The sequence below is a fragment of the Amblyomma maculatum genome, chromosome 1 (assembly GCF_055883805.1).
Source record: "Amblyomma maculatum isolate TAMU_Amacu chromosome 1, ASM5588380v1, whole genome shotgun sequence".
NCBI lineage: Eukaryota > Metazoa > Arthropoda > Arachnida > Ixodida > Ixodidae > Amblyomma > Amblyomma maculatum.
The window spans coordinates 279,910,643-279,925,561 of record NC_139344.1 but is presented as its reverse complement, the minus strand read 5'-3'; the positions used below and the strand labels follow the sequence as shown (position 1 = coordinate 279,925,561).

The following is a 14,919-nucleotide window of genomic DNA, read 5'->3' as shown; positions in this document are numbered from 1 at the left end:
GTACTGCACAGCCCTCCAACATCTGCTGGTGGTGAAGGGCCACAATTGTGCTCCTTGCTTTGAAGAAAACTTTGACTTTTGGAGCTACCAATGTCTAGCAACTGGCCCATCAGTCTAGTATTGCGCTTCATTTCTTGTACAAGGGGCTCTGTCCTGTCCAACGCTGTGTCTTTGTGTTTGTGCAGGTGCACTGCTTTATCTCCTTGAATAGCAATGTCAGCTACTGCAAGGCTTGTGCAAAAAGAACCACTCGGCACTACCTGAAAGTTTGTTCAAGCTTAGCTCCCCCCATTGGTGCAAATAAAAGGTGTCCCGATTTTTTGCGTTGCCAGATGTAGTAGGAGAAAAGCATCATCCTAAAATAATATTCTGCTTATACAGTTTATACGGTCGAACCCGGATATATCGAATTTTGGTTATATCCCCTTGAATATCCCATGTAAAAGTATAGGAAAGCCGCGTCATATATCGAACTCAATTTCACCGGTCGTTCGATATATCGAACTCCGCACCACGCACTGGAATGTGTGTCTTTCCCAAAGACGATCGCATCACCCTCGGCCGTTTGCCGCGTGACGTTTTCAAGCCACGGCGGAAGGAATGAGAGGGGACAGTTGGGCTAGGGCAGCGCCCTTGCCCATTTCCCAAAGGCGCGCACATCTGCGGTTATCGTTTCCCGCGCACCAGCACGTGGCACCAGCACGTGACGTTTGCAAGCCAGGTGCGTGAATGAACCAGAGAGAACCAGTGGGAAGGAGAGGGGGGAAAACCTGATAGAGCAAAGCGCAAGGGTGTGCCCATTCTTTTGCCGAGCTATCTCTCTCCTTCCTCTTTCCCGGTCTTCGTTCGCAGTAGCACGCGCTATGCATGCGCCAAGCCAACTCGGCCTGTTTTCAGACAGAACGTCGGACGCTTTCTCCAGCGTGTGTTGCGAACCCTCTGCGCGCGGCGGCTGATGTGGCTATGGCACCTGCGTAAGTTAATAAGCAGCAGGTCTATATATATATATATTTGTGTGTGTGAGTCGTCTACTCTTATCGTGGTGCTGTATGCGCTGCGTAGAGTAAGATATAGCGTTACGAAGCAGATTTTTTTTTTTTTTTTTTTTTTTCGGGAGTCTTTGCATGTATGAACCAACGAAAGCACACGGTCAGCTGTGATCATGACACCGGCTTTAGCATTTTTCGCTTCAAACAGCATTTGCAGCTACTGTACCACGCTTTTCAATGATTTTATGGCAGTGGACTACACCCGCTCCAAGCGCAGCCTGATAAATCGAACCAGGCTTGTGCAATCAAGCCATCACAGGTAGTCTGCCAAGTTCGCTCCCCATCGCTGGGCAGCATCTTGGCACGCTTCCAAGAAATGAGCTGCGGATGAGACGACCCAAACGGAGTGCGACATGCATGCCAAAACGCTGGCGATTTCTGCCGCGGCGATACAGAAACCTTGTTTTGAGCTGCCGCGGTGGCTCCAACAGCATATGGACCCAGTTCCAACAAGTTTGCAATTTTTTGCTCTGTCGCTGCCGCTCGTCGCTGGGACCGCTTAATCGCTTGCATGTGAGCGAGCTGGCCATGACGCTCAAAATTTCACAAAATTCTCGAGTGTAAAAGTGGAGGGTGGGTTCATTATGCGAGTGAGTTGATTACGCGACAAATACGGTATCGTTTTTTCGCATCGTAAGTGCCGTCCCAAGCAGATTTCTGTATATCGAATTATCGATATATCAAACTATTTCGCGATCCCCTTCGAGTTCGATATACTTGGGTTCTGCGGTATATATATCTGCAATGCATTGTAAAAGCCCCAGTCAAGTATTTCTTAAAGATGGCACTTAGTGGTTCATGCGTGGTACAAAATTGTACTGCTGCCCGGAGGCATGAAAGCTCTCTAGGGCTTTTTGGAAAACATCATTTTCGCTTTTATTTTGTTTATTGGGTTGTCGTGAATAAAAAGTGTTAGTCGCAGCCAGTGCTGCTGCAAATTAAGCCCACGGCAATCAGAATGTCCATACTCTTTGCTTTCGCGATACTAAACCACATCACTGCAGTGGTCAACAGAAATGCTATAACAGCTGAACGTAGCCCTCCTAACGAACCGTGTGTTGCTAACATACAAGCGGGTAGTGACAGCCAATATAAGTACAGAGAGTGCCACTGTGATGGTGACATAAGACCGCTGTTTCCATGCTTGGAAGATGCTGGGGAACTGCCAACCCGGCCGCACCGGCCGACCATTGCTGCGAGCAAAGATTTAGGCCGCTAATGGTAGAAAAGCGCTGTAGTGATTTTTTTATTTATTTATTTATTTATTTTTTTTTTTTCACATACATAACCAGCCCTTTTATACAGGACTGTCAATAACGAGTAAAATGTGAAGATTATTGGCCAATATTGAAGTTTGTTGCAGTGTTAACCGCGATATGAGTGGGTTTTTTCATACAACCACTTAGCTGCTGCATTCCAGAGCACTCACCTGTCGTCTGCTAGCTCCGCTGCAGATGGTGTCACGCTAGTCAAGCTTATCTCTATTTTATCACATGGGCTTCCAGGTATAGCGGTGAGAAAATTGTAATCTTTATTACAGCGTTTGCTCGTTGTGAAGTGGTGTCCACTGCTTTTTTGATGCGAAACTATGCTGTTGAGATATTTAGACGAAATTGCAGCTGTGTAACATATTATCCCGTAATCTATTCTTTCAGGGTCACCGAACAGGCTACATCTATCGGCAGCCACTGATGCGCAATGAGCAGCCTCGCCTCAAGACAGATGTGGAAGTGCCCCCATCAGCTAGCTCGATTGCACAGTTCCTGGAAGAAGACAAGTGGCTGAGGTAAACACATGATTTTATACTTGGTGTGTGCTGAAAACCCAGTTGCAGACAGTGGGATGTTTAGTGGTGTCTAACACCGTCTGTAGTGGAGACCTAGTTCCACTGCTGTCACTTCAGAATTTGGTGGTGCAGTGGTTAGGGAGCCTGGCTCTTGCGCCCAAGGATGCGGGATCAAATCCCGGCGGCCGCTTTTCGATGGAGGCTAAAAGCAATGCGCCTGTGTGCTGTGCACTGTCAGTGCTCGTTAAAGAACCCTGGGTGGTCGAAATTTCCAGAGCCGTCCACTACGGCTTCTCTCATAGTCTGAGTCGGTTTGGGACGTTAAACTCCACAAACTAAATCAAACCATCAAAGTTCAGAAGCAGAGGGCACTTTATTCACCCTCCAAAGGTCTGCAGTGCTGTGGGTATTGTAAGAGCGACACTTCTTTCAACTTCAACTAATCGATTTGTAAACCGCTCTTGAATATGTAAACAAGTTGTAAATCAATGCTTGCTTTATTTTATATACAGTCGACGACAGATTTTTCGGATTCTCAACAGACCACGAAAAGGTCCGAAAAATCGGGCAGTCCGAAAAAACAGGTGCATGCACCATAGCTCAATTTATTGCCTATTGTTCACTTTGAGGTCATAAAAAGTCATAAATGCTTTTCTGCACCATGCTCAGCTTGCGTCGACTGCGCTGCTGCAGGTAAATCATCGTCGTCGTTGCTCTTAGACTCTGCAAGCACTTGGTGAATAATTCCTGCATCTGTGAGCCCAGCGCACAGTTCCAACTCGTGATCCACGTCTGTGAACTCTGAAAACGAGACGGCCGATGGAATTTCGACACCAGCAGTGCAAAGGTCGTGAATGAGCTCCTCACTGCCTGACACGTCCAAGGCAGTCGACTCGTCATTCAGCACAAATCCTGCGTGGCAGAAGCAATTGCACAACGTTGTGCGTGCTACAGACTTCCACGCATCGGCGAGGTTTTCCCACTGTCGAGGCACACCAAAACCACCATCCACTGGATCACAACACCGACTTCGTTGAGTGCCTTTCCGCTACTGCGTTGCACGAAAAAGAAAAGAAAAACTAATAAAATTTGGAAACAGCTTCTTGAAGAACTGAAGCCAATTCAATTAAATGCAAGCCACAGTAGCGTCAGCACGACCATGGCTAGGCCTGCTCGCTACGCTCAGCAGCGCACGTGAAACACACGGCACACAGAGGAACAGGCAGTCGAAGTGATCACGCTAAAAGAAAGAAGAAAAAGCACTCTGGCGGCGAGCAGCGACGACAGCGACGTTATCCCGGAAACAGAAGCTGCTAGGCAAATAATATAACCTCGATCCAGCGTCAGTTTAGCTGAGGTGCGGCACGGAAGGCCGGCACTGGTTTAGAGGCTATCGAAGGAAAAAGTAAACAAACAAGATGGTGGCGACACCGCTCAAAATGTGTGGCAGTTGGCTCGGCTGACGCTTGGAATGTCCGAAAAAAATGGAATAGCCCTCCTTAGAGTGTTCGAAATTTTTAGCAGTGTAATACATTGACTTTATAAGGTATATCCTGGGGCCGAGAAAAAGTCTGAATAATAAAGCATGTCCGAAAAATTGGGTGTCTGAAAAATTGGTCGTTGGCTGTATATGGGTGTGCTCAGATATGAATGGTAATCTAGGTGCAGTGACCATTGTTTGCAGGTAAATTTTTTAATGTGGTAGGCAAATGTCTTGATACAAAGGAATGAACCTTAGTTCTGCATGATGCGGCATAGTTTTTTAGGAAAAAAGCGTACCACTAGAGGTGACAAACGTCATTTTTCCCATTTCAAAAAGTTGCAAGTTCGGAAACTTGCTGCTTGTGGAATAAAATTTTATCATCCACTATTTTTTATAGTTTTTGCTGTTGTTTTAGTTAAAAATCTCGCTTTGCGTCAGGATCGACTCGCTTCAAAAATGTCCATTTTCAGCCTTACATACTGATATGATGCCTTTAGTTGCTTGCATTAAAACTTTGTGCCTTCATTATGTACCTTATGTTCTTGATTTCAGACAAAATTTGGAGCTCTAGGCTGCTCTGAGGGGTCTCCACAACACATCAAATTTGCCCTCAATTCAAAAACAGCAAAAAAGGGGCAGCTTTGATTCCGACTGAAAAAAAAAAAACGATTTTTATGAAAATCCCTCTAAATATTTCTTTGTACATCAGAAATATTATGGACTAAAAGCGTTTCGCGGTATAATATTGTTTAAAATTGTAAAAATAAATATAAAAATGAGCACTGTCCTGCCGATGTTCAGTCCTACATTCTGTCATGACTCGTGAAGTGTTGCCACTGATACTTTTTTTCTCTATTATCCAGGCCTTCTTTATTCCTGGAAAAGTTTGAAGCTGTAGAGTTGTCCGTTGTTTCTCCATATTACTTTGAAATCGGCCAAAATTCAAAAATATAAAAAAGATGGAAAAGTTCGATTTGAATATAAAGTACCCCAACGTCAAGTTTTATCAAGATTGCATTTTAACTTATGGAAGATCCAAAGCCTTCTCAATGCTTGTAAAGTCTTTTTCTGCTTGTTCGCATGGTTGAGGGTAACTGCTGCTATATTTCTGGCAATTTCATGGGTGAATGCAAGTGGCGATAACTGTTTTTTATCCTGTATTTTTTTTTTCTTTCATTACGAGGTACTGTGGTATTCAATCGAGTTCTTAATAACATTACTTTATTTTTCAGTTATGGTAAAAGTTAACAATAGTGCCATATTTTTGAAGACTATTCTTCTAACGCGCACATAAGTACAATCATAAGTAAAACGCTTTGCAGCGTGATAGTTTTGGTAGAATTATATATTTATTAGGGCAGCAGCACGGGAATGAGCTATCTAGTTCAGAAAAAATAGGCGAGCAAACATTGAGCGAACCCGCCATCCACCTAAGCTGCTGGTTACGCTCTGCAAGTTAGTTGGACGGCAAACAGCACAGTTTTGCTGGGATTTAATGTTGTTTATGAGGTATGCTTGTGCAGGATTCCATGTGGCAGAAGCGTATACAATTTCTGGGCGGGTAATTGTGAGGGTGCGTGCTTGGGGTCCCCTTTGATTCTTTGTACTTTCTACAAAATGTTTGGCCTTCTATCGGCCACCGTCTGTGAAGAAAAAAAAAAAGAATTTAATAACTAGGAAATTATAACTGTTCATTCAGAATGAGGCTAATGACCTAAACAAGATTGATTGGCACCTGGCCTTCAATGTTCGGGGCTAGTTTCCATTGTCACTGTCGGAGATTTGCACCATTTTGGAGCAGGTCTTTCACTCTACCATGTCTTTGGAGCACATTCAAAAAGCAGTGCCGAGAGTGAAGAAAAAAAAGTGTTGAAAACTCATTTGCTGAAGGGTCAGTTGAAACCTTCAGCAAAATGGAATGTTTTAATCTCTAGTGAGCAAGTATAGTCTTGGGAGCGAAGCCACTTTTTCAATGTCTCAGTCTGAATAGCACTGCAACTACCACTTTTCTATGCATGATGCCACGCCTATCCTTTACTCTGGAGCCAGCGACCTGTGCAGCAAATACTGATCCTCTGAGGGGCATGTTCATGACTCATTGTGTCAGGAGCCACCAATACAGGTTTAAGTCATTGTTCAGAGGGTTCCTTCCCTCTACTGCTGGTCCGCATGTCTGTTACATCCAAGTTGCATTGTGGCACTCCTGTATTTTTAAAATTGGCATTGTCAAAATTCCTAACTTGCTTGTTTCTTCATTAGATTGCTTACTGTAAATTGTTTTAGGTCTCAAAATCTGCCACTTTGTTTTTGAGTTATAGGGTTTTACGCTTTGTCAGTGCCATGTTCGTAGAAAAGCTCCCTACCCTGGCAGCTCTGGTACTAAACGACAACGCACCACATCAACTCTCGCAGTTCTGCTGATTATTAAACCCCGAGCTTGAGTCCGTGAAAATTTGCTCATACAGTTGAACCTCGTTATAACGAAGTAGTATGTAGCGCGAAAATTTGTTCGTTATATCCAATATTTGTTATAAAAGTGCGCGCCCAAATTCAAGTAAATAAGTTTGCTAATAAAATGAAACAAAATGTGCACTAATATGGACAACACAAAAGTGCGAAAACACAGTTTTTTAATTAAAATCTGGGTACAGTAAAACCTCGTTACAAGAGACACTCAAGGGACCCGAAAAAGATGTCTCTTGTAACCAAACATTCTAAAAGCACTGTGTTGATCAGTTTATTTCACATCAGCATATAAATGCATTCACACACATTATCAGGAATTGTTCAGGAAGGCTTAAAAAAGTTATTCATACTAGTATTTATTTTTCTGAGCACAGTGTATACCTTCCCAAATTTTGATAGTAAAGCACTTCCCTTTGTAAGCCTTCCTGTTGCTCTAATACCTTCGAAGCACTCTTACATGCTCGTCACCCTCAGATGTTGACACTTTTCCTCTGAAATGTCCTTGTAGTCATCCTCTATGGCACATGTGCCTTTTACTTGCTCGAGAATTGCAGTCTGTAAGCTCTTCGGAAGCACACAAGATCCGCATCTGCAGATACAAATTCCTCAATGGATTCTAGTACCTCAACAGTCTCTTGGAGGCTCGCCCAAGCTTCATCTTCAAGGAAGCTTTCCACAGTATCCATATATGGGCCCTCTTACATCATGTCATCACATTTAAAGTCTGCTTGTATGAAAAGGTTTTTCACAGCTTCACTTCTCAGGCCATTCCAGACACCTGAACAGCAAACTTCGCATCAATTACTATTGTACAGTCTTGCTGCCCGTCGAGCAACAGGCGTTCTACCAACCTTGTTTTGTACAGCAACTTGACAGAGTGCATAATGCCTTTGTCTATTGGTTGAAGGTAGGGTGTGGAGTTTGGAGAGAAAAAATAACTTTGAGCACGAGAACTTTGGTGCTGCAAGAAGCATTGTCCACAAAGAGAAAGACATCAGAATAGAGGCTTTACAAAAGTTAGCGCCATCTAGTGAAAGAAACAAACTATGTGCGGCGGCCATGTTTTGCTTAGTCCGCCCGTGCCTCCCATCGAGTACGCTGTCAACGTGCGCCTTCGTAGAACCCGTGCATGCACCGAAAGGTGCATTGGAATGCTCACAAGCGATTGTTTCATTTTTTAACATCACAGCAGTCGCTGTTAGCTCCAAGCTCTATTTGGAATGATGCCGGCATGTTGTTGCGTGCCCTTCTGCAGCCAGCGCACAGTCAGACGCGCACGGAATCAAGGTATACGCGCGTATGCGACCGTTCGTTTGCAGTCCTAATCGGCTTTACAAGGGTCACTTGCATCATGTAAAGCATTACTGCACGTCCCTCTGACTGGGAGCTAGCTCACAGAATGTGCTATCACCTAAAACAGCAAGATTAATTGTTTTGCGCGCTATGGAGCCTTGTGAACTTGAAGGATAAACTTATGCTGCGATGGAGGACACGGGAGAAGGAGCAATGCATGTGTAACGAATGCTATTGTGCAAATACGTTCTTTAAAACATTTTGTACGTAGGTTACATTTACCATTGTGTATTTGGTTTAAGACACGGGCATGATTACCGAAACTGCTTTTTACAGTCTTACGAAATGGTAGTGCTTGGTGCAGAGAGCAATACGGTTGTCTAGTGCGCCCGAGGTGCGTGTTTCATGCTGCAAAAGCAAGCGGCTACCAAACCCGCGGCGTCTAGAAAAGCAGGAAAAGATGACATCCCACTAGTGTGTTGTGACATGCTCACGTACAGCCAGTTTCGACCGGTCCACGTCCAGAGCGCGCAGCTCAGGTTTTATACCTGCCAGCGCGGCCGATAAAATAACGAAGCGTGCGCTTCACTTTTGTGTTTTTTCGAGTCGCCCGATGGTTCGCTAATTCACAGCTACCTGAAATTCACTGGAATTTTTAAATATGTCGATTTCGTGTTTATTCCCTCTGTCAGAAAGCAAACATTTGAAGCCGTAATCTCATATGAAAGTGCTGACATTGGAAGCTTCGAGGAACTCGGAGGAGGAGGAACTCGGCTGAAACGAAAAGAAATTTGAAAAGTCAACTCACATTACTGCGAAGTGTTTGTGCTTTGTGCAACTGGCTGTGTTCATAAAATCAGATTTATATTATATCATATCGTTATAGAAAAATTAGGGGGGGGGGGGTCACTTAAGCTCCGCTGTTAAAGGTATAACGCGGTAGTGTCTCTCTCTCTCTCTCTCATACACACACATGCACAACGTTTTTTTTCTTCGCGCGTTATATTTTAGCTCTTTTATTTATTTATTTATTTATTTATTTTATTTTAATTTACCAAATACTTCAGGCCCTAACTGGGTCCTAGCAGGAGGGGCGAAAAGAATACAATGCAGTGAAATATGAATTCATCAAAAGTAACATACTACACACAAGTGTAGTATGTTATATGTTATATGTTGTTATGTTATATTTCTATGTTGTGTTATATTTTTATACACCAATACGCATGTGTCAGCAATAATCTGCTTTCCATTCTGAGCAATTTGACACTTTTGAACACATTCTTCAATTGTTTCAATTAATCAATTACACATTCTAAATTTTCTTCCTTAGCATCACCAAGCACTGGTTTTTTTTTCATTCTGACACCTTTAAACCCTTACTTTCCAATTCTTTTTTTTTTTTTTTTCGTTTCTTTATTTCATCAATTGATCAATTAATTACAAAGATTTTATTAACTCATCGCCTATCGCACACCAATCAATATTCAATCACTGGAAGCACTGTAACTCGGCTGTCAAAATACGCTTCTAGGCGTCTCTAACAGAAACCGCCAGGGACCAAACAGAGGTCCAAGCACAGCACACTAGGTTAAAACTTAAAAAGCGCGAACAGAACGGCAAGCGCTGACGGACGGACACGAAGCGAACGGATGGCGCAAACAAAATATGGCGGCCAGCACGGGATCAGGGTGCCGTTCACGGTTGCCAGACATACTTTTGTAAACCCTCTATTGTGGGCTTTTATCTTGTGGTCAAATTTTTACAGCGAGGATTTAAATATGCTGGATGTCATTTATGAATTTTGATTTGCTTCGAAAGTGACAGTAATGCGATACCAATGGCTAAAACAATAGAGTCGTCTTGACTTGCCAATCATGGGGAAGCACTCCTTCTCAGTTCCTGACATATACAACAAAAAAGGATGCTAATATGGAACAGAATTTAGCTAAGGGAATCTGAAGTGCATCATGTATGAGTTGGCATGCTTCAGCTGCATTGCATGAGCACACCTGGGTTGTCTCTCTTCTAAATAGTGAAGAATTTACTCTAGGGACCTGAAAAAGTTGTCCTTAGTAGTGTTGTTAACATGGCAGACATAGGAAAACCAACCAAACCATTTTAAAATGTCCAGTGTCTCTTGTAACGGGGTATAAGCATGAAATGACTCTTTTCTTTCGGTGTTGGAGAGCATAAATGAATAATACTAAGAAGGGATGTTGCCTCCGCGCACAATTTGCGTGACGTAGCCAGGGGACTCGGGGGAGTGTAGCACGCGCATGGGTCGGTCGTAGTGGCAGAGGCGCGGCAGGAGCTCACGCCTTGACGAGGCAATGGTGATGGCATGCCATTCATATGCCTGTCACCCTTTATATGGCCTTACTCAAGCAGTGGCGGCTACGCCAGAGTCCGGCCATGGCCGTTCATGACCTCCGAGATCACCGTGCGTGGAGGTATGGTCTCTGAGGCCTTGGGCTGTTGGTTCTAGTTTTTGTCGCTGCCGCTAGATGACACGGCACATGAATGCAGGGGTGTTTTAATCACACTTCGGCTACTGTACCTCGGGTTTACCTCGGTGGCGCTGCTAGAATCCGGCCATGGTCGTTCATGACTTCAGAGATCACCGGGCGCGTGTGCTGATCTTGAAGGCGATCAGCCGTTGGCGGTAGTTTTTATTACCGCCGCTAAATCATGCGGCACGTGAACGCGCGGGCAATTTAAACGCACTTCGACCACTGTACTTCGGCGGCGCTGCTCGAATCCGGCCATGGCCGTTCATAACTTCAGAGAACACTGTGCGTGGGTGCGTGATCTTGAAGGCAATAAGCTGTTGGCGGTAGTTTTTATCGCCGCTGCTAAATGACGTGGCATGCGAACGCACAGGCAATTTGATTGATTGAAAACAATTGCGTTTTTTATGTGTTTTTTTTTTTCCGGCTCCTTTACGCATTTTTTGATGTTTTAATGCAAAAAACTGCTTCGTTATAACCGATCTAGTGTCAGATTTTAAAAAGTTTTTTTCGTTATACAGAAAGAACTCCCATAGAAATAAACCATAGACCAACCAAACTTTGATTTTAGTTTGTTTTATCCGATAATTTGCTATATCCGTGTTTGTTTTAGTGAGGGTCGACTGTACTTGATGCTGTTTTGCTGTGACGTTTTCAAATTTTATGCCAGTATGCTTATAAAACTTAACCCAGAGAGCACAGATTTATTCGTTTAAACCAGGATACCTCTTGTGTTGATCATTGAAATCTGTTGATCATTGAAATCCCCTTGAAAATCTAATGCAGAAGTATGCCACTACTGAATGTGTTATCTAACTACTACGAACAGAACATGGGATATATTTAATAGTGCGCTGTGCTCTTGGATATTTACTGATCACACTAGCCGCATGCAGACTCCATAAAACTGGTGAAACTGACTTGACGGTTGTTGCATTTGATTGCATACCTGCCAGTCCTCCTGGTTCACTAGAGAGGCTCCTGAATTTTGACTACACTTTCTGATTATATGAGCACTGCCCTATATCTCTGAAAAATTGTCTGTGCACTCGCGAAAATAGTTGTTGTGAAAAACTTCCCGCGGTAGCTACAGCCACATCACAGTTGCCAGCATTGCCCTCAACGACCTCATCGCATACGCAGGCCGAACTGGTCTTTTTTTTTTTTTTTTTTTATTTTATTTTTTTTTTTATTATTTTTTTTTTTTTTTTTTTCTGGTATAGCATTCTAGAAAGCTTCTCAATGGAAAGCAGCTGCCACGGAGCTGGCATAGACCCAGTACTATGTACAGTCAAATTTCAGTATAACGGATCGTGGAGAACTGCCTAAAATCATTCATTTAATAATCAGTGTAGTGAAAAATTTGCAATTATAAGCCTGTGATCAAACCGAGGTATGAAAATGACGTACCTTGGCTGTTTGAAGAGATTTGAAGAAATCTGTTATTTTTTCTGCCACGTGCAAGACAAACGACAGATCAAATGCCCTCTACACCTTCCAATTCGCGCAACTTCTCATCATTTAAGTCGTGGCACCGAGTGATGAAAGTGCGGACTTTGTTTATGCACAATAAAACAGTTAGATTAGTGTTCAGTGCTGAAGTTTTACAATCTTGTCTCGGCCTTTCAAAATGACCGCGACAGCTGATTGGGCATATGCCAAGCTGTCTGCAGAGGCGAAAGAAAAAAGACCAGTGGCTAGGCCTGCTGGCTGCTGCCTATTAAATCAGACCTTAGTTGTGACGCTAGGTGTTGGCACTAGATATGATAATAGCTATAGCCCACAGCATACAGAGAAATGGCTGTTTCTATTGCACGCAAGAGTTGCGGTGCTGTTTATTTTAGCAGAGTTCGTTATACTGATGTTCCTTGATTATATGAGACAAAATTATGTACGTTATTCTGAAATACGCACTATAAATTCAGTTTTGAAATATTTTTACATTGAAAATATTTGAAATCATTTGAGAATTTTCAAGAAGTTTAATAATTTGAAAAATTTGAGATTTGACTGTGTGCAATTGGCTGTAGCGTCTAGTCTGGCGACACTATTTTTTACATGGCACTGCTGGCATGCGGGGAAGCCAGCTTCGGTGCAGCATTGGCCATTCAGTTACGCTGACCTTGCTAACCTAGCCAAAAGAGTTAGTCGTATGTGCAGCACACTCAGTGCTTTCTTTTTTTTTTCTTCTTCTTCTTTCTTCTTTCATCTTTTAATGAGTAAAGAAGCACAAGGCTGACAAAGTGCAACTGTTACTGTTGCATACAACCTCTTGTTTCATCAGTGTTGTTGCTGCACGAAAGTTAAGCAGACTTGTAGCTTGTAACCATTTTATATTTGAAATATATTAACATGCTCAAGTTGCTTGACAGCCTGGTTGATATGGGGCAGGTGGCATCATGCATCTTTTAAACAGCTGGGATGTTTTCTGGTCTGTGCAGCCCTTTGAAGAAGCTGTTGGATGGGCGGAAGACTCAGGACAAGCTGCGTTGGGTGAATTCACCCAACACTTACCAGCGGGTGGAAGTGCTCGAGACAGGCACCGCAGACCCCAAGAAGATCACAAAGGTAGCCCAGTAACAGCCGCTAAAGCACTCGCCGCTGGACACCTGCCCAGCACCTGGGCACAAATTGCTCCCTGTCGGCTCATTTGCGGCTGTCTTGGTGGCGGTGGCAGAAGCCTGGCTTGCAGTACAGGCTATTCCGGGGCATCTGGAGTCTGACTTCTTCTCAGCAGTTTGTTCAATGTGGGGTTTTGGATTTATTTGCTGAGCTTATAGGACATGGGTGTGGCTTTCTCCTACATCCCAATGTTGCTTTGGTTGATAAATCTCGTATAATGTCATTGCCAGCCTTAGCTTCCTTACACATGCTCTTGCGAGGAAAAAAAAAAGTAATAGTATTTTTCTCATACTTCTCTGGTTTGTCTTAATGGGGAAGGAAAATAAAAACGCCATGCTCTAGAAAAGTCAAGAGTTGATTAAGAGGATTGTGGAGTCCGCAGAAATGACTGGAAATTCCTCAGCAGAATGCAAGTTTCAGTGCTAAGCCCTGTTTTGATTGACCCTCCCATGTTCTGTGCTCAAGGAAAGGCACTGTGCTCTTGGTCTTCCGGCCTCATTGAACACCCATGCTCACTCAAACTTAATTCCTGTTATCACATGTGCACCTGCAAGCTGTGCTGTGCTTTATGTGCCATCCACACTGCAGAATATAAGCTGGCAGATGTGGCTGCTTGCATGCAGGAAAGCAGTAGTAGTACTGCTTGCTGATTTCAATACAGTCACTTCCTTATGACAAGCAGTGCTTACACTGCATGCACCTAATGGGGCTGGTGTGTTTGTGTGTGTGATGCAATGAGCAGCTTCTTCCACCATGTCTGTATTGGTATTCCATCCCACTGCGCTAATAAAGTTGTCACATGTAATGTAAAATAAGCCATGCAGTTAAGCTTAATTGGTGCCAGACAGGTGCGCCTGATTGGCATTGTAACCTTAGCTGAGTGTGTGCAAGTGTCTTTTGGTGTGCTCGCAGTGAGCCAAGTGATTCCATTAAAGGTACCTAGTAAATCCCCCCCTTTCTCTCTCTCTTTCATTTAAAGGGGGGCGGGGTGATGGCAATTTTTTGCAGACGAAGAAGTCAGGCTTCAGGTTTGTCTTGTAGTTTAAAGTCTCCTGTACTTTTCTTTTGCAGAGGTATTGTTGAGCAATCTGGTGGTGTGGCATGATGTGAACTGTGGCTTGTGTTAAGATTCTGAGTTGTGTATGTTTAAAAATGCCCAAGGATATGTATTGCAACACATTGATCCACTTTGCAACTGCCTAGCTAGATGCTTTTAGCTATTTCCAGTTCCCGAAATAATATGCCTAGTACGCATTTTACCATCCTTTAGGTTGTATGGGCATGGTTGCAAATTGCTTTCCTGGCGGCCAACTATACCAAAGGAAACCATCCCAAAGTATGAGTCAAGTGTTGCCGTTTAACCTTTGCAGTGGTAGTTGCACTTCTGAGTAGTTGTGCAAACTGTATTTGAACTTTTCATTCGAGCTTTTCTTTACCTCTGCCCCGCCGAGGTGGCGCAGTGGTTATGGCGCTCGACTACTGTTCCCAAGGTTGCGGGATCGAATCCCGGCCTTGGCGGCAGTTTTTCGATGGAGGGTTGGGTATAGATTGCTATTTTGTTGGCATTTTTAGCATTTAACAGCTTTTCATCATGGGAGCTTATTACATTGGCTCTTTCTTAAAAAATTTAACTTTTTCAGGCAGGCTGACTTTCTGACATTTAATGAAAAAGTAAATTTCATTCTAGAGAGTTAAGCAAAGCCTTCATTT

The 14,919-nt window shown here is 43.4% G+C and overlaps 1 protein-coding gene across 9 annotated transcripts in view; it reads left to right on the top strand.

Annotated features, from left to right (window-relative positions):
- Positions 1 to 14,919, top strand: part of hts (adducin 1-like protein hts) — a 128,580-nt gene that overhangs the window by 53,377 nt on the left and 60,284 nt on the right. For all 9 annotated transcript variants that reach the window (XM_084591432.1, XM_084591436.1, XM_084591435.1 and 6 more), the window contains 2 exons: positions 2,705 to 2,835; positions 13,029 to 13,155. In XM_084591432.1, coding sequence (XP_084447558.1) covers positions 2,705 to 2,835; positions 13,029 to 13,155 — 258 coding nt within the window. The remainder of the gene's footprint in view (positions 1 to 2,704; positions 2,836 to 13,028; positions 13,156 to 14,919) is intronic.